The 20,205-nt window shown below is 44.1% G+C and overlaps 1 protein-coding gene across 8 annotated transcripts in view; it reads left to right on the plus strand.

The window, feature by feature from the left end:
• Positions 1 to 20,205, plus strand: part of LOC147121782 (eIF-2-alpha kinase GCN2-like) — a 161,332-nt gene that overhangs the window by 76,109 nt on the left and 65,018 nt on the right. For all 8 annotated transcript variants that reach the window (XM_085982284.1, XM_085982286.1, XM_085982282.1 and 5 more), the window contains 5 exons: positions 6,291 to 6,594; positions 8,876 to 8,997; positions 12,955 to 13,017; positions 13,291 to 13,416; positions 20,045 to 20,146. In XM_085982284.1, the coding sequence (XP_085838410.1) occupies positions 6,291 to 6,594; positions 8,876 to 8,997; positions 12,955 to 13,017; positions 13,291 to 13,416; positions 20,045 to 20,146 (717 nt within the window). The remainder of the gene's footprint in view (positions 1 to 6,290; positions 6,595 to 8,875; positions 8,998 to 12,954; positions 13,018 to 13,290; positions 13,417 to 20,044; positions 20,147 to 20,205) is intronic.

A 20,205-nucleotide genomic window follows, 5' to 3' on the forward strand; every position in this document is an offset into this window, starting at 1 on the left:
ATAAATACTCGGGCATGGGCCCAGCTTGCTCAGGACATTCTTTAACAGGAACTAGTGAAGGACACAACTGGATCTCCATGTTGAAAAGCAGTTGATTAAAGTCTTGTTTAATACTTAATACCAAGTGCCTAGTAGTTTTCTTATGTCAATTTAATCAGCTGCAACCCGCTCCACGCTCTGAGTGATTTGGGAACAGACATCTATGATTCAAACTGTAGAAGGGAACTCTGACGTAGTAATCAATCCATCATAGAGAAACTACTCAGACCCGCCCGTCTCGACCTGGACCCGAATTCACTTACAGCTGCTAAGGTATGGAAACACTGGTATCGTACCTTCAGCAACTTCCTCGAGGAGTGTGGAGAGAATGTTCCTAATAAGTTACGAATGCTTGCCAATTATGTATCCCCTCGTGTTTGACTTTATCGAAGACTGTGTAGACTATGACTCCGCTATCCAAACACTACAGCAACTATATGTTAAGGCCCCAAACGAAATTTTTGCTCAGCACCTACTGGCCACAACTCGACAACAACCCAGGGTATCACTTGACGAATTCCTTCAAGAGCTTTGCAGGCTCAGCAAAGATTGTAACCTTAAAGCTGTCTCAGCAGTACCATGAGGAATTAATTCGTGACTCTTTTATTAACGGAATTGCTTCTCCCCTCATACGCCAGTGTCTGTTGGAGAATAAAACCCTCGGGTTACAAGCTGCCTATAACCAGGCATATTCTCTGGACTTAGCTCAAAAAAATTCAGATGCCTGTTTTTTACCATATGCACGGACTGCTGCAACCGCTTTTAGTGACTCCCCCGGTAAGCCTCAGGTGGAAGCCCTCACTGATGACGACCCTACCCTAGCGGCATCTTGGCAATCTAAAAAGAAGTGTTTCTTCTGTGGAAGTGCATTCCATTATAGGAAATTTTGTCCTGCTCAAATGCAACCTGCAATCATTGCAGTAAGAAAGGTCACTTTTCTAAAGTATGCCGGTCAAGAGCCTCTATTAGTGTTGCAGCTGCTATCTATAAAACTGCTCCTCCCCCAAGAGCCACTACTCGTGTTACAGCTGTTTTTCCCCAAAGCCTGTCCCATGCAGCCACGAGGGTTTCGGTAAATGGACACATTTTGAGTACATTAATCGACTCATGTAGCTCTGACAGCTTCATCAGTGAGTGGGCTGTCAGTAAGTTAAAACTGCGTATTTACCCCTCGGACAGGGAAATTGCAATGGCTCTGACGACACTGACCACCAACTCTTCCGGCTTTTGTCTTGTCCACATTATTCTCAATGGCTGCACTTATTTTTCCACCCGGCTCAGGGTGCTCAAAAACCTATGCAGTGATGTGCTCCTGGGACAGGATTTCCAGAAACAACACAAAAGACTCACTTTCGAGTTTGGAGGGTCAAAGCCAGAGCTTACTATTTCCAAAGTACTGTTTTGTGCGCTTTCGGCGGCTTTGCTTGACGAGCCCTCCTTGTTTGCCAATCTTTCTCCCTGATGTAAGCCCATAGTCATTAAATCACGACGTTTCAGCCAAGATGATCTATCCTTTATCGAGGCAGAAATCTCTCGCCTTCTAGCTGACGGTATCATTGAGCCATGTTCATCTTCCTGGCGGGCTCAAGTCGTCGTTGTTAAAAATCCTCTGAAGCAACACAAGAAACGTCTTTGTATTGATTACTCGCAAACTATTAACCAGTATACCGACCTGGATGCCTACCCACTACCACGCATCGATGACATGGTCAATAACCTTGCCAACTACAGGGTATTTTTAACTTTTGACTTAAAGAGCACATACCATCAAGTACCGTTAAAGGACTCTGACAAAAAGTATATGGCCTTTGAGGCCAATGGTCGGCTTTACCAGTTTTGTCGCCTTCCATTTGGAGTCACCAATGGGGTGGCCATCTTTCAACGGGCAATGGACAGCCTAGTCAAACAGGAGAACTTAACGGACACTTTTCCATATCTGGATAATATCACCACTGCTGGTCATGACCAGAAGGAGCATGATGCCAACCTCCAGAAATTTCTTGACGTTCTCCGTCGTCGCAACTTAACCTTAAATGTGTCCAAATCTGTGAAATCAGTACCATCAGTCAACATCCTTGGCTACTGGGTGGGCAATGATGTCATCAAACCGGATCCGGAGCAACTTCGTCTGCTTCAGGAGCTCCCTCCTACGAATCTTGGCTCTCTTCGTTGGGCCCTCGGCATGTTTGCCTATTATGCAAAGTGGATACCCCACTTCTCCAACAAGATCCAGCCCCTGCTTCACGCAAAGTCATTTCCGTTGGAGTCAATGGCTATTTCAGCTTTTGACCTCCTCAAGCAACAACTGGAAAAAGCTACGCTTCATTCCATCGTTGAAAATCTCCCTTTCGTGGTCGAGTGCGATGCATCGGAGGTGGCGATCTCGGCTACCTTGAATCAAGGGGGTCTACCCGTTGCATTTCTGTCCAGAACTTTGCAGGGTAGTGAGCTCCATTATCCTCCTGTTGAGAAGGAGGCTACGGCTATCATCGAAACAGTATGTAAATGGAGTCATTTTCTCGCTCGTCGCCATTTCATGCTCATAACTGATCAGCGCTCTGTGTCCTTTATGCTGGATAACCGGAAACGCACTAAGGTCAAGAATAACAAAATACAGTTCTGGAGGATGGAATTGGCCGCCTTTGGCTACACCATACATTATCGACCCGGCAAAGAGAATGTGACCCCAGATACCCTCATGCGTGCATTCTGCTCTTCCATGTCAACTTCGACTCTTACGGATCTTCATACTGACTTGTGCCATCCTGGCGTTACCCGTATGTTGCACTTTGTGCGATCTAAAAATCTCCCATTTTCTACGGAAGATGTGAAAAGAACATGCTCCAATTGTAGAATTTGCGCAGAATTAAAACCGCAATTCTTCCGTCTGTCGGATGGCTCGCTCATACACGCTACACAGCCTATGCAGCGACTCAGCAATGAATTTAAAGGGCCATTGCCTTCCTCAACGCGAAACACCTACTTGCTTACTATGGTGGACGAATATTCGCGCTTTCCCTTTGCTTTCCCCTGTCCCAATGTGCTTACTTCCACAGTGATCAAATGCCTCGATCAGGTCTTTTCCCTTTGCGGTATGGCCAATTTCATCCACTTTGATCGGGGTCCCTCCTTCATGTCAAGCGAACTCAAAAGTTATCTTTCCCAACGGGGAATCGCCATAAGTAAAACGACACCGTATCATCCTATTGGAAACGGACAGGTTGAGAGCTACAACGCCATCGTTTGGAACGCTGTTCGTCTTGCACTGAGGTCACACAACCTATCAGACCAGCAGTGGGAAACTATGCTCCCTGACGCGTTGCATTCCATCAGGTCTCTTCTTTCTACATCCACCAACGCTACTCCTCACAAATGATTCTTTAGGTTCCAGCGTCGCTCCACTCAAGGGACGTCCCTACCATCATGTTTGGCAGCTCCTGGCCCCGTGCTGCTCCGAAGATTCGTCCAATCCTCTAAGAGTGATCCCCTCATCGACGAAGTGGAACTATCAGATGTCAATCCCACGTATGCGCACGTGCGGTACCCTGATGGCCGGGAATCCACAGTGTCACTTCGGGATCTGGCTCCCTGCCCAGCCGGTCCCACGGACCCAATTGATAGTGGGATCCGTATTAATGACACCGATACCCTGCGCTCCTCCGAGGATGACGCCCTACCCGGGACGTCAAGGGATCTGCCAGCTATTCCGCCAGATCAACCCGGGGGACAGAGCGCTCCCCGCGGGATGGCCACCCGAAGCCAGGACACCGGTCAGTTACCGACTACTGAGCAGGGTGAAGCCAGCTCTGCACCTGTGGGGGCCCGCACCCGGAGTCACGATCTCCCCAGTCCCCTTCAGGTCGATCAAGGCGACACGGACTCTGCCAGCCCACCGGTACGAACCAAGCGACCCAGGGACCAAAACACGGTCCGAGGAAACGTGCCTTCCGGCCTCCAACGGAGATCCAAACGACTGTGTCTATTCTTAGCCCGATTAATTCGGTAGAAGGAAGCCACCGGACTGTCAATCTTTCAGGCGGGAAGAATGACATGAATCTTGTCATTCATGTGGAAATGACTTATGAAATGGTACTAGGTGGCCTGCTGGTGGCGCTGTCCAGGGAGAGTATAAATACTCGGGCATGGGCCCAGCTTGCTCAGGACATTCTTTAACAGGAACTAGCGAAGGACACAACTAGATCTCCATGTTAAAAAACAGTTGATTAAAGCCTTGTTTAATACTTAGACCAAGTGCCTAGTCGTTTTCTTACGTCAGGGTGATTTGATCAAAGTTTTCAAGATATTAAGGGGAACAGATAGGGTAGATAGAGAGAAACTATTTCTGCTATTTGGGGAATCTGGGACTAGGGGCATAGTCTAAAAATTAGAGCCAGACCTTTCAGGAGTGAAATTAGGAAACACTTCTACTCACAAAGGGTAGTAGTAGTTTGGAACCCTCTTCCGCAAACGGCAATTGATGCTCAATCAATTGTAAATTTTAAATCAGAGATTGATAGATTTTTGTTAACCAAAGTTATTAAGGGATATGAGCCAAAGGCGGGTATATGGAGTTAGGTCGCAGATCAGCCATGATCTCATTGGATGGAGGAACAGGCTCGAGGGGCTCAATAGCCTACTCCTGTTCCTATGTTCCTATGCTAAACCTTTACAGATCACTGGTTAGGCCTCAGCTGGAGTATAATGTACAATTCTGGGCAGCACCCTTTAGGAAGGATGTGAAGGCCTTGGAGAGAGTACAGAGGAGGTTTACTAGAATCGTACCAGAGATGAGAGAGTTCAGTTTTGTGGAGAGATTGGAGAAGCTGGGATTGTTTTCCTTAGATCAGAGAAGGTTAAGGGAGTCCTAATAGAGGGTAGTCAAAATTATGAAGGGTTTTGATAGAGCAAGTAGGGAGAAACTGCTTCCTCTGGCAAGTGGGTCGTAGATTTAAGATAATTGATAAAAGAACAAAAAGGGGTAATGAGGAGAATTTCTTTCACACAGAGGGTTGTTAAGATCTGGATTGCACCACCTGAAAGGGTGGTGGAAGCAGATTCCAAAGAAACTTTCAAAAGACAATTGGACATTCACTTGAAGAGGACTAATCTACAGGGTTATGGGGAAAAAGCTGGAGTGTGGGACTAAAGCGGACAGCTCTTGCAAAGAGCTGGCACAGGTATGACGCACCGAATGGCCTCCTTCTGTGCTGTAAGATTCTGTGATTTAAATGAGGCCTGAACCCAGAAATGGTTCTGGCTTCCTGGTGCCGGTAGCTTGGTCACTCTGCCAACTTTCTGCCCGTTTTGGGCGGAAGTTGAAAATCTCCCCTCACCCAGTGATTTAAAGTGTTTTTCTCTTGCCAATGGTATAATCATATACATTTGGATGGCAGTTGAAATCTGTTGTTGCTATTTCTTTCAGGATTAATAAGTATCCATGACTACAGTTTTCCAGTTGGTGTACAGTAAGGGTCACTGCTGCTGATGTTAGCTACCCTCTTAGTCTCCTGACTCAACCCTAGACTCACCTTGCCAAGATGGTTTGTACCCTAGAGCCAAACTTGAGTATTCTCAGTCTCTTAAGTAATATTCCCTCAGCTTTCAAACGCAACTTTTTTCGTCACCTTTTGTCCCTGGTTTCTGGAAACTGTGAACCTGAGTTACATTTTAATCCATTGTAGGTATTGCAATTGTTTTTTTTAAAAGAAATCCTGCTTAGAATTTGTATAGTTTATAATCAGTATTCCTTTACCTTTGTTGGGGATGTATAGAGAACTTGTCTGGCTACAGTATGTTTATTGTAAACTTTAAGCTTTTGAAGAAGTGCTACTGGCCCTGATAATTCCTTTTAAATTACAAGTAAGATTCATTTTTATTGAAATACAAAGCAAGATGTGACTAGCCTGTTTGTGAGCTTATCTGTTGATGTGCGCAGAGGAGGGATATTCTCAAATGATAACATTGTGAATAGGTAATGAATAAACTAGGTGCAATGAATAAAGCCAGGATGAATAGCACTCCCTCAGTGCTCCACTGAAATGTCATCACAGATTACATGCTCAAGTCTGTGGAGTGGGACTTGAGCCCACGAACTTCTAACTCAGAAGTGAGAGCCAAGGCTGATGATGCCAAAAGCAAGGCCACTCCTCCCTATGTGTGATATGCAGTAATAATGGTCATATTGAAGTTCAAGCAATTTTAATGTTTTTTTTGAAAATTGTAGTAATAATAATTCAGTTACTTTTCCTTAGGTATTCCGCAGTCTTGAGGAGAAAGCCTACGCAGTGAAGTGCGTCCACCTTCCGCATAGTAAGAGGTGTGCTGAAAGTGCCTTTCTGACCGAGGTGAAGATTCTTTCGAAGCTAAATCACAGGAATGTCGTGCACTATCACGACGCTTGGATTGAGGAACTGGAGCAGCCCGTGAATGTTGAACAGATAGAACAAGCTCAGTCTGATTCTTGCGACAACTCATATGACGCCATCCTTGCAGCAGCGCCTCCACCGTGTGATATCTCTGTGGAGTGGACGAACAGCAACACAAATGAATGCCAAGGTCTATGTTGTCATCGCAATTGTATTTATTGCATGTCTGTAACTCTTGGATGATTTCCTTCATCTTTTGGATGAGACTCCGTTTGCCCTCTCAGGTGGGCGTAGAAGATCTCATGGCACTATTTGTAGAAGAGCAGGGGAGTTTTCCCTGGTGCCCCGGTCAACATTTTTCCCTCAGCCAACATCACTAAAACAAATAATCTGGTCATTTATCTCATTGCTGTTTGTGGGAGCTTGCTGTGCGCAAATTGGCTGCAGCATTTCCTACATTACAACAGTAACTACACTTCAAAAATAATTCATTGGCTGTGAAGTGCTTTGGGATGTCCTGAGGTCGTGAAACACTATATAAATACAGATGTTCAGCAATGCATTTGTGTTCATTAAAATGTAATAACAAAAAAAATTAGTTCATTTCCCACTAACCACTGCCAGTGTGCCATTCAATATGGTATAATAAAAGTTGCAAGTTAGTTGAATTTATACTCAAAAATCATTCATAGACTTCCTCTGATTCTGAAGTATTAGAAATCCAGTACTTTTAGAAAAACACTAATGGTGGATGACTGCAACACGGTAAATATTTGGCTGCTACCTTTACTAACCACGTAGAAAAACAGAACTTCAGACCTTAAACTCAAAAGAGTTTATTTAGAACTGTGTGAATCCATTTGTGGTTACCCTATATCTGCACGGTTGCAGTTTTTTCACAGGTATTCTGTTGGGAATGCTTGAAATCTGGAAAGTGTGTGTGCCTCTTTAAGATAAGATGATTTTTTTTTTACTTAAATGATATCAAAGCTTCTCTTCACCCAGCCTGTGCCGATGGACATTGACCTGAGGCTGAATACCTTTGACCTAAGGGGGGAGATTTTCAACAGCCGCCTGCCTGTTTCTCACCTGAAAAACGGGGGCAGGGCTGGCAGAGGAAAATCGGGGAGGATCTCGACCACCCTTTGGGTGCCCAAGGCGCGCCTGATGCAATTTTCAAGCGGGTCTTTTAAGTTTAAATATGCAAATCAGGGTCCTATGCTGTTGTAGAACCCCATTTCAATTTTGAAGTACAAACGGATGGAACGCGTGCCGCCTACGCTTGGCTCGTTTTAACCAGGTGGTGAGCAGCCTAACCAGGGGCCCTTAAAGGGACCTTTGATGGCAGCTCCACGAGAGGGCTCCAAACCACTTTTTCCTTTATTTTAATGGGGCCAGGAGGAGCAGTGCTCCTCCGAGCTCCCAAAAATATTCTACGGCCCGCTCTTGAGCCATTGGGATTGGATTTCTGCCTCTGACCCCACCCCCAGTCCCGACCGCATTGGAGCCAACCGATTTTCCGTTCTTCCACAATCGGGGAGTGCCGTTTGGCGCCCACAGCTCACTGGCAGCACTCAAACGAGGCCTGAATCTGAAAATGGTTCAGGCCTCCCAATGCTGGCTTCAGGCAGGCAGCACAATTGCTCCGTCGACTTTGTATCCGTTTGAGGCATACGTTTAAATAAATCTATTTATTCCTCCCCCCCCTCCACTAATTTAGCAGTGGAAATAGTGCAAGTGACACAGGGCGGAGTGGGGGGGTGAAGACTTCACTTCCTTCGCGTTTTGTGTAACAAAATAGTTAATAGTCATTTGTGAATGACGATGCACACAGAGTAATCTTTCCCCAGTCTGATTGTAGAGAATTCGTTAAAATAAAGACAGATAATAGCTTTCAAAATAGGAAGAAACCCTGCCTCTCTCAAAACTGGACTCCTGCAGAAGTTGAAATTAATTTTAATAAATTCCAGAACTCAAGATGAACTAGACAGTGTGCTCAGTACTTACCCTAACATTGTGTGCTGCATCTAACTGTCCCAGAGCAGGACGAACACAATTAGAATATGATTAAAACATGGGATTTTTACATAGGATATGAAAATAGTATACTGCACAGTTTGGTGTTCAGGTACCTGTTGACTACTGAGGGAAGCACTGAGGCCAATATTTTTCACGTTAAATGTTATTTCTTGTGTTTTCATTGAATCAGGAAAATGACAGCACAGAGGAACTGTGCTGCTGCTGGCTCTTCAACTGAAGTTATGTAATCTCATTACCCTGTCATTTTCTCATAACCATTTAGATGTATCCTCTGCAAAATACTTATCTGATTCCCTTTTAAATGAGGTTATAGTCATAGTTTCTGCCATTTTGCTGTAATGTAGCAGTGCACTAAAATGTCTTGATGCCTGTTCATCCGTTATCAGTTTGCGATTCACACTGACTGTTTTAAATTCAAATTGTTTTTTCAGACACTGATTCTGAATCGTCCATATCTTCAGTTACAAAACGCAAACATCCAGCAGGTGTTGCCAAGAGATCAGAGATGGGAAGCACTGTGGCCGAATGTTGTTGTGAAGTTCAGGCAACTGCAGTAAGTGTTGCATCTAAGTTCTGCCGTAGGGAATTCAACCCCTTTTTGTAAAAGCATTTGAATGGTTTCATCAGTAAATGAGTGGTATGAGCCATATGGTCCAGGAAGTTATAAAGCACTGATTCGGCCTCAGCTGGAGTATTGTGTCCAATTCTAGGCACTGCACTTTAGGAAGGATGACAAGGTCTTGAAGAGGGTGCAGAGGAGATTTACTAGAATGATACCAGAGATGAGGGACTTCAGTTATGTGGAGAGACTAGAGAAACAGGGATTGTTCTCCTTAGAGCAGAGATTTCATAGTATTCAAATTGATGAAGGGTTTTAATAGAGTAGATAGGGAGAAACTGTTTCCACTAGCAGTTGGGTCGATAACCAAAGACCACAGATTTAAGATACTTGCTAAAAGAACCAGGGGGGAAATCAGGAGAATTGTTTTTGTGCAGCGAGTTGTTATGATCTGGAATGCACTGCCTGAAAGGGTGTTGGAAGCAGATTCAAAGTAAATTTCAAAAGGGATGAATACTTGAAGGAGAAACATTTTCAGGGCTATGGGGAATGAGCGGGGGAGTGGGACTAATTGGATAGCTCCTTCAAAAAGCCGGCACAGGCACGATGGGCTGAATGGCCTCCTTCTATGCTGGATAATTCTAAATTCTAAGTCCTTTCCCTGTCTTATGTTGAGTTACTTGCCCTCTATCATAGAAGCACCAGAGACTCTATAGTAATCTCAGTGCGAGAAATTCTGCTTGTGATCACTGTGCAGAGGCGCCTGCCAGAAAGTGTACGCGCAGGGATCTCGTATGAGAACAGGATCAAGCTTGGATGGAGTTGTTCTGTCAATCAGTTAGCTTTTTGGCACTTGCTATTCAGGCTCGAAGAATAGTCACTTAGCCAAAGTACCAGAGGGCTGCTGGCAACTGTAGAATGGTGCACTAGAACGAAGGAGCAAAATTGGATGGGGAAGTTTGTAGCAGGTTAATCACATCACATTGACGTTGATGAGTATTATACCATTCAGTGGGTTACGTGATTAATTGACCCCAATTGAAATGCAGGAGATCTCTCTCTGACATTGCTAATCCTTCATTGAATCATTACAAGCTGCGCATTTGGCCAAGTAACTCCGAATAGAAAATAAAATGGGAAACGTGAATTGAATGGAAGAATAACAGTGATTTTAGAATCGAAGATGTCTTTACATTTCTTGGCGAACTACAGGACAAGTTCATGTTGGGCCAGTGTGCTGTGGAGTTAGAGGATTAATAGCTTGGTCAAAGTCAAATCTGGTGCACGAACTGCAATACATTATGCAAATTACTGTAATGCAAATTGATCTGTCGTGGCGCCCTCTTGCATATGAACACTGCTTAGTTCAGTAAGTTGATTTGCATAAGAAATAGGAAATTTAGGGGGGAAAATTGGCTCGTGCCCCCTTTGGGACGATAACTCCACTACTTTTAGCGCCCAAAAAACGTTAGCGCCCCTGCGCCCAAAATTCAATGGTAACGCCCCAAGCAGGAGGCGGGGCACTACGGGAAGCGCCCCCTCCCTCTTGGGGCGCTCCCATGGAATATCGCAGCGCTACGTGCAGCAGCGCCACGTGCATCGGCACGTAGCGCCATGGTACTGCAGGCCTCCCTCCCCTGATTAAAGGGGAGGGGCCTAGCACAGCGTGCACCAGGGCCCTACTGGGAGCAGGGTGCCAGCAAAGGAGCCCGGCGCTCAAGAGGAGTGCTGGGCTGACAGATCGCGGCCAGCACCCCGCAGCAGGAGGGCAGAGGGGGCAGGTGCTGGCAGGTGGCCCAAAAATAAATGGCCGCCCGGCACCTGCCCTTTGATTTACTCCGTCCCAGCTACAAAAACACCACCTTGACCCTGTCAGACATAGCATCCAGTGGTAGGTCAGGGGGCGCGAGCGGGGTGCTGCGCACGGCGATGACATCATCATCGGAGGTGCAGTGCCATGGTGTGAGGGAATAAGCCATGTTTCAGAAAGATACACCATAATATGAACAGAATACTGATATTATTAATACATGATATACTGGGTTTAAAAGTCTGGAAAGCCTTGGAGACACAGGCTGCAAACAGAAATACAGGCTTCTGAGTTAAAGATCAGTTGTTTAACAAAGTTGTAAAGACCAAACAAGCTTTGAAATGGGAATTAGTTAAAAATACTAAAACAATTACCCTATTGAAATGGCAGTTTGGCACTTCCAAAAGGTCTGGAGTTTGGGAATAACACAATGAAAATGCCCAGTTTAAAGTGTTAAGAACTAACACGTAAAACAGAAACACAAACATTAAAAGAGGCATGTGCCTTTGAAAAGATGACATCAAGTAAAAGAAACACCTGCTGGTCAAACAGTTTTTATGTTAAACTTGGAAGACAGAAAACACAATTAAATATGCAACCAATTGAGCTAGCTAGAAATGCATGAAACACTCTGGTCAAAGTGTCTTTAAAATATACATAGTAAATATGATACCAACAAGAACACTTTGAAGATATGACCTCAATAGAGACACCAAGCAATTACATTGTGTTTGTATTGAACTTGGAGCAGTAAGGAGACTCAACGTCTGCTAAAAACCAGTTAAGCCAATATTAAGAATTGAATGAAAGCATTTTGTAAGAATGGCATCAAACAGAAATCATAGCTGTCATATTGTTTTTATAATGGTTTTTGGAACACCTAAAGGTAGAGACATAATTATGCATGCAATAGTTGAATTGACAGTAAGATAGAAAGCATTCAAAAGAGAGAATGAATAAAGACAATTAGCTGATATCAGCAGAGAACTTCAAAGAATAAACCACTGCAAAAAGGGTATAAAAATAAGAGCTTTTCAAACAGAAAGTCAGAACTCGCTGAACGGGCCAAGCGTTTCTCAACTTCATAGGTATGATCTGTAAGTTTTTAACTTTGAGTCCGGGTAATCAAAGTAATTGATTTTGGTGGATGTTCTGAATTTAGAAATAAGTAAGAAATGTAGAAATGTAACGAAGTAAAGATTTGAGAATAAGGATCTCTGAGAAATAAGAAATGTAAGCTATCTGTATTTTGAATTGTTAATGTTGCGACTGATTCAACAGCTGTTAACTGAATGTCAGCTCTTAAATAAAACTATATATTTTTAGAATTGTCTCAAAGAGTAATTCTGTATAAACTCGCGAACCCAATTTCTGTACACTCTTTTGTAAGGAGTTGCAGAATTCTGGGGGGTATTCCAGACCCTCATAATATCCGGAAGGTTACAGTCTAGTTAAACTTATTAAAAGTACTATCTGGAGGACGGTAACACCTTCAGTCGTTCCTTTCCTTTAGGGAGAGATAGCCTGAACCTTTAGACCCATTTAAGCGTCTTATGGAATTTGGCTATCTCTAACTTAAGTTGAAGGTGAAAGTCTGGGGAATACGCCTGATCTGGGGTAGCCCGGACAGGGCTAGGACTTGTAATTATCCCTTCAATGGGGCGCTACCGGCTATAGCCGCCGCTAACCTCCTGCTGAATTTCGCGGGAGGTGTTAGCGGCGCCGCGCCCGGGCGCTAGTTGCTTTGCGCCCTGTTAGCGCCCCAAGATGCGCAAAGCAACCGAATTTTTCCTTAGTCTTGTGCAGATAAGCCAATTAAGTGTGCAATTGAGTGGAGCATACTATATTTTGCACACTCATTGCAGTACTTTTTTTTTTACCAGACATTGCTATTACCTTCAACAAATGTTCAAGAAATAATTTGCGGGATGTTTTGATGACATTTTACAAGAAAATGGGGGTTTTCAACTAAACAACCTGTAATCCCGATACAAGTATTAGGGGCTCTTCTGAACTATTTGGAGGGAGAAAAAATGAATTACTGCATTCCCGATTGTTGTACTGTACATCAAACACTTGTACTGTGTAAAAGTTCAGGGGATTCTTTTCACAGTTAGTGAGTCTCTGTCTTATTCTACCAGAATTCTCTAAAGCGCTTTGATGGAAAAGAACATTTGAAGAAGCTTCAGTTTCTTTTCATTAAGGTAAGGAGCAACAAAATGAACCTTCTGTTTCTCTGGATTTTCTGTGTATACTTTAGGCTTTGTGGAAGAATCTTGCCAGACTTTGGTGGCCAATAGCTGGACGTTGGCTAAAGACTTTTTTGTACATCTGTTCCTTCCTTAGTTTCAGCAATGTCATTTCTGTCTTGGTATTTTATGTATAAGCAGAATTTGTGAAAGTTGCTCCATCTATAAGTTCAAATGAAAATATGATTTTGATTTTATTTGTATGTTTTTCATCAATGCCTGATTCAGATGGACTTCTGCAAGATGACACTTGAAAAATGGATAGAAAATCACTGCCACGCATGCATCAACTTCAAAAGCTGTTTGAAAATCATTAAGGAGATGCTTCAAGGTTTGAGATACATCCACAGTCAGGTACTTGGGCTTAATATTATACCGTATACCATGTTAACATGGTATTTTAAAATGCTGTGATTATGGAATGGTAACTGTGGGCTCCTGCTGACAATTCCCTGGCAATCTTCCAGGCATAGAAAGAGAGGCACCGAGTGAACTGAAGGTCTTTTTCAAGAGCAGTAGAAAGGAATTAAACCGAGGCCTTTCTCACTCACTTGTAGCAAATGATTTCAGTGTATCTTTGACATAATCGATACAGTGGTAGATAATGATGATGGGGAAGAGCAGTCTTTTTTTGAGGTTTTAATGCAATATTTGGGAAGTTATCTCCATCAGCTTTCTTACAGTTTGTTGATTATTGACCCAGCGCTGATGAAGGAAGGGTGATATACAACAACAACAACTTGTATTTATATAGCATCTTTAACATAGTAAAATGTCCCAAGGCGCTTCACAGGAGTATTATAAGATTAAAAAAATTGACACCGAGCCATATAAGGAGAAATTAGGGGAGATGACCAAAAGCTTGGTCAAAGAGGTAGGTTTTAAGGAGCGTCTGAAAGGAGGAAAGAGAGGTAGAGAGGTGTAGAGGTTTAGACAGGGAATTCCAGAGCTTGGGGCCTACGCAACAGAAGGCACGGCCACCAATTGTTGAGCGATGATAATCAGGGATGCTCAAGAGGGCAGAATTAGAGGAGTGCAGATATCTCGGGGTCGGGGGGGGTGGCGGTTGTGAGGCTGGAGGAGATTACAGAAATAGGTAGGAGAGAGGCCAGGGAGGGATTTGAAAACAAGGATGAGAATTTTGAAATCGAGGCGTTGCTTAACCGGGAGCCAATGTAGGTCAGCGAGCGCAGGGGTGATGAGTGAACGGGACTTGGTGTGAGTTAGGACATGGGCAGCTGAGTTAGGACATGGGCAGCTGAGTTTTGGATGACCTGAAGTTTACGTAGGGTAGAATGTGGGAGGCCAGCTAGGAGTGCTTTGGAATAGTCAAGTCTAGAGGTAACAAAGGCATGGATGAGGGTTTCAGCAGCAGATGAACTCAGCCAGGGGCGGAGGCGGGCAATGTTACGGAGGTGGAAGTAGGCGGTCTTTGTTGTGCCACGGATATGTGGTCGGAAGCTCATTTCAGGGTCAAATATGACACCATGGTTGCGAACAGTGTAGTTCAGCCTCAGACAGATGTTAGGGAGCGGGATGGAGTCAGTGGCTAGGGAACGGAGTTTGTGGGGAGGACCGCAAACATTGGCTTCTGTCTTCCCAATATTTAATTGGTGAAAATTTCTGCTCATTCAGAACTGGATGTCGGACAAGCAGTCTGACAATTTAGAGTCCGTGGAGGGGTCGAGAGAAGTGGTGATGAGATAGCGCTGGGTGTCGTCAGCGTACATGTGGAAACTGACACTGTGTTTTCGGATGATGTTGCCTAGGGGCAGCATGTGGATGAGAAATAGGAGGGGGCCAAGGATAGATCTTTGGGGGACATCAGAGTAAACGATGTGGGAACGGGAAGAGAATTGCAGGTGATTCTCTGGCTACGACTAGATAATAAGAATGGAACCAGGCGAGTGCAGGCCCACCCAGCTGAACGACAGTGGAGAGGCGTTGGAGAAGGATGGAGTGGTCAACCATGTCAAAGGCTGCAGACAAGTCAAGTAGGGCGAGGAGGGATAGTTTACCTTTGTTATAGTCACAAAGGATGTCATTTGTGACTTTGATGAGAGACGTTTCGGTACTGTGGCAAGGGCGGAAACCTGATTGGAGGGATTCAAACATGGAGTGGCGGGAAAGATGGGCACGGATTTGGGAGTCGAGAACACGTTCAAGGACTTTGGAGAGGAAAGGGAGGTTGGAGATGGGGCGGTAGTTTGCAAGGACAGAGGGGTCAAGGGTTGTTTTTTGAGGAGAAGGGTGATGACGGCATATTTGAGGGAGAGGGGGACATTACCTGAGGAGAGAGAACCGTTAACAATATCAGCTAACATGGGACCCAGAAAAGAAAGTTGGGTGGTCAGCAGTTTGGTGGGAATAGGGTTGAGGGAGCAGGAAGTGGGACTTATGGACAAGATGAGCGCGGAGAGGTCATGAGGGGAGAGCGGAGAGAAACTGGAGAAAGATGTGAGTTCAGGGCTAGGGTGGGGGGAACCTTGGAGGAAGTTTGGCCTGGTGGGCTAGCGGAAGGAAGTGGCAGAAGCAGCTGAAAGGATTGTCTCAATCTTAGAGACAAACAAGTCCATGAGCTCCTCACACTTGTTGTCGAAGGTGAGGGTGGAGGAGACAAGGGAGAAGGGTTTAAGAAGCCGGTTAGCAGTGGAGAATAGAAGTCGGGGTTTAACTTTGCATTCCAGAATGATTCTGGAATAATGAGCAATTTTGGCAGACGAGAGCAGGACCCGATAATGCTTTATGTGGTCCAGCCAGATCTGGCGGTGAATGGCTAAACCAGTTGTCCGCCATATCCGTTCAAGTCTGCGTCCCTTGGACTTAAAGGAGAAAAGATGGGGGCCGTACCGGGAAATGGCCGGGTGAGAGAGAGTAATTGTTTTAATAGGGACCAGGGCATCACAGGTGGTGGTGAGGGTGTGGTTGAGCAGATTGGTAGCTGCAAAAACGTTGTGAATGGAGGGCCAAAGGCTGGACAGTTGGGATTTCGTCAGTTCAGTTGTAAGAGAGTTGGGAGAGAGTTTTTTCCAGAGGCGGACACAGAAGGAAGTAGGGTTGGGGGGTGGGGGGGGGGAAGAGGGATGTGGGTGGAGAGCGATATGAGGAAGTGCTCAGAGATGTCTAATTCAGGACGGTGTGTGACTTGGAGAGGAACTTGCAGGAACAAGAGTGATGGGTTGCTGCAGTGCATCCTGTACATCGTACATATGGCAGCTACTATGTATCAGTGGTGGAGGGGGTGGTTATTGAGTTCAGTGGCAGGGGCATCAATTTAATAGACTGCTTTGGCCTGCATGGTGTCGAACATCTTGAGTTTTGTTGCAGCTACACCCATTCAGGCAAGTAATGAATATTCCATCACAGTCTTGACTTGAACCTTGTAGATGGTGGAGAGGCATTGAGGGGTCAGGAGGTGAAGCATTTGTTGCTGAGTACCTAGCCTCTGCCATGCTCCTGTAGCCACAGTGTTGATGTGAATGGTCCAGTTAAGCTTCTGGTCAATGGTGACCCCCAGGATGTTGACTGTGGGGTACTTGCCAATGATACATAGGAACAGGAGTAGGCCATTCAGCCCCTCGAACCTGTTCTGCCATTCTGTGAGATCATGGCTGATTTGTATCCTAACTCCATTGACCCGCATTGGCTCCATATCCCTTAATACCCTTGGCTAGCAAAAATCTATCGATCTCTGATTTAAAATTATTAATTGAGCTAGCATCTACTGCTTTTTGTGGGAGATAGTTTTACACTTCTACCACCCTTTGCATGAAGAAGTGTTTCTTAACTACTCTCCTTAATGGCCTGGCTCTGATTTTAAGGTAATGTCCCTTTGTCCTAGACTCCCACACCAGCGGAAAATGTTTCTCTGTATCTATTCTAGCAATTCCTTTCAAAATCCTAAAAGCCTCAATCAAAGCACCCCTTAACTTTCTATATTCCAGGGAATACAAGCCTAGTTTATGTCATCTCTCCTCATAATTTAACCATTGGAGTCCTGGTAACATTCTGCTCAATCTGCACTATAGTCCTTCCAAGGCCAATATATCCTTTCTAAGGTGCAGTGCCCAGAACTGTACACAGTACTCCAGATATGGTCTAACCAGGCCTTGGTACAGCTGTAGCAAAACTTCCTCCCCTTTATATTCTAGCCCCCTAGTTATAAAGGCTAACATTCCATTTGCATTTTTGATTATTTTTTGTACTTGACCACTACATTTTAGTGATCTGTGTACCTGAACTCCTAAATCTCTTTGAATCTTCACTGTTGCTAGCTTTTCACCATTTAAAAAATACTCGGATCTGTCCTTTTTTGGTCCAACATGGATGTCCTCACACTTGCCTGCATTGAAATCCATCTGCCACATTTATGCCCACTCACTTTATCAATGTCTCTTTAATTTTATGCTCCCGTCGACACTACTTATTATGCCACCAATCTTCGTGTCATTGGCAAACTTGGATATATGGCTCTCTATTGTGTTATCTAAGTCATTAAATAGAGTGAATAGTTGAGGCCCCAGCACAGATCCTTGTGGGATACCACTAGTCACTTCCTTCCAATTCGAGTACATACCCATTATCCCTAGTCTGTGACTTCTACCACCTAACCAGTCTCCTAACCAGGTCAATAATTTGCCATCAATTCCATGATCTTTAATTTTAGCTAACAGCCTTTTATGTGGAACCTTTATCAAATGCCTTCTGGAAGTGCATATTAATGCATAGAGATTCCCCTGCCTACTACTTTAGTTACTTCCTCAAAAAATTCAATTAGGTTCGTTAGACATGACCTACCCTTTACAAATCTATGTTGGCTCCCTCTAATCAGCTCAAATTTCTCTAAGTGCTCAGTCACTCTGTCCTTAATTATAAATTCCAATAACGTCTCCACGACAGATGTTAGACTATAATTTCCTGATTTCTCGCTCTCAACTTTCTTAAATAATGGAGTTACATTTGCAATTTTCTAATCTAAAGGGACAATTCCTGAATCAAAAGAGCTTTGGATGATTATGGCTAAAGCATTTGCAGTTTCCTCACCTACTTCCTTTAAAACCCTGGGGTGGAAACCATCAGGTCCTGGCAATTTGCTAGTCTTTAGTGCCATTTTTTCTGATACTTTTTTCTTACTTACGTTAACTTTAGTGAGTTCCGGTCCTTGGTTGATTATTAATTTCCCTGGAATGTCAGATATATTATCCTCTTCCTCTATTGTGAAGACTGACACAAAGTAATTATTCAACAAGCCTGCATTTCCATATTTCCATTTGCAATATATAGTAAGTGCCATTGAAAGTCTGAGGGACGTGGTTGGGACTTTTCTTGTAAGCGTGGTCACTGCCTGGCACTTACATAGCACAAAAGTTACCTGCTGCTTGTCAGCCCAACTTGGATGTTATTCTGTCCCTGCTGTGAGCTGGCTTGGGCTGCTCCATTATTGGGGACGTTGTGAATGGAGCTGAACACTGAAATCATCAGCAACAGCTCCACTCCTGACATTATGACAGAAAGAAGTTGGTTGGGCCAAGGACACTGCCCTGAGGAACTCCAGCACCTGGAGTGTGATGGTGAGCCTTCAACAGCAACAATCATCTTCCTGTGTGAAAGGTTAAAAATCCAGCCAGTGACCTTAGTTTTGCTCGGGCTCCTTGGTGCCATACTCGGTCAAATGCCACTTTGATGTCGAGAGAAGCTGCACTGGCATTTAGCTCTTGCCTCTATGCCTGCATCAAATTTATAATGAGGTCAGGAGCAGAGTGGTTCTGGCCAACCCGAACTGGTCGTCGACGAGCAGGTTATTGGTGAGTAGGCGTTGCTTGGTAAATGGAAGTGATCTTACAGAGGTCTGCTTCTGATAATTCAAAGTTTTTTGTGCAAAATTCAGTTGTTCAGTAATTTGAAGGAAGCAATATTAATAACATAGCTAAGTGGGAATTTGGTGCTTAAAAATTATGAATTATATAATTTGAATTAAGCAACTTTGAGTAGACTGTGTAAGAAGGTGAAGGTAGATCCAGAAAATGACTTCAGACTAAAAGATGAGTGTACGACAAGGGGATACGGGTTCACACCTATTAAAAAAAAGCAAATTTAGGAAGTTCTTCTTCACATATCAAGCGATCAGCACATGGGATGGACTTCTGGGTAGGACAGTGGAAGCAAAATCCCTGAAATCATTGACAAAATAATTGGATGCTGTGATGGGAGGTCTATAGGAGTCTTTCTGGAAGGATGAGTTAAGATGGGCTGAATGACATTCCTCCTTCTTATTCTTCTGTGCTGCATTGGACTGTGCCTCACTTGCTGTGTTGGAGTGTAATGCATTGCTCTGTGCTACTGCACTACACTATGAAATATCAATCCCAACACAGCTAGTTTGAATGTCTGCTTTAGCTCAATGGTAGCACTCTTGCCTCTGCGATGGAAGGATCATGAGTTCGAGCCTCACTCCAGAGACTTGACCATCTAATTTAGGGTGCCACTCTAATGCAGTACAGAGGGATTGTGGTACTGTCGGAGATGGCACCTTTTGGATAAGTCATTAAACAGAGGCCCCGTCTGCCCTCTTGAGTGGACGCTAAAGATCCCATGGCACTATTCGAAGAAGAGCATGCGAGTTCTCCTGGTGTTGTGGCTATCATTCATCCCTCAACCAACACCACTAGTACAGACTATTTAGACGTTTATCTCATTGCTATTTGTGGGATCTTGTTGTTGCATTTGCCTACATAAAGACAGTGACTGTACCTCAGAACTACTGCATTGTTTGTGAAGTACTTTGGGATGTGTTGAGGATGTGAAAAGTGCACGTCCTTTCATTTACAATATATATAAACATGCAATTTAGTATCTAACGACAGTCCTCATTTTAAGACTCTATTGGAGCTGTGATAGAGTGCGATTCTATTGGTAGAATATACAGTGGTTTTCAGAAATATTTTGTGGATTGAACATGACAGATATTTTCTTATTTCAAAAGGGCGTTATACATCGAGACCTGAAACCTGGAAATATATTTATTGACCAAGATGGAAGTGTGAAAATTGGAGATTTTGGTTTGTCCAGATTCTGTACATCTCAGGTAATGTGTCTTGGTGTATGTGTATATTTAAAAAGATTTACATTTCCACTCGTTTGACT

The sequence above is a fragment of the Somniosus microcephalus genome, chromosome 3 (genome assembly GCF_052327205.1).
Source record: "Somniosus microcephalus isolate GS21.2 chromosome 3, FLI_Smic_1.0, whole genome shotgun sequence".
NCBI classification, from domain to species: Eukaryota; Metazoa; Chordata; class Chondrichthyes; order Squaliformes; family Somniosidae; genus Somniosus; species Somniosus microcephalus.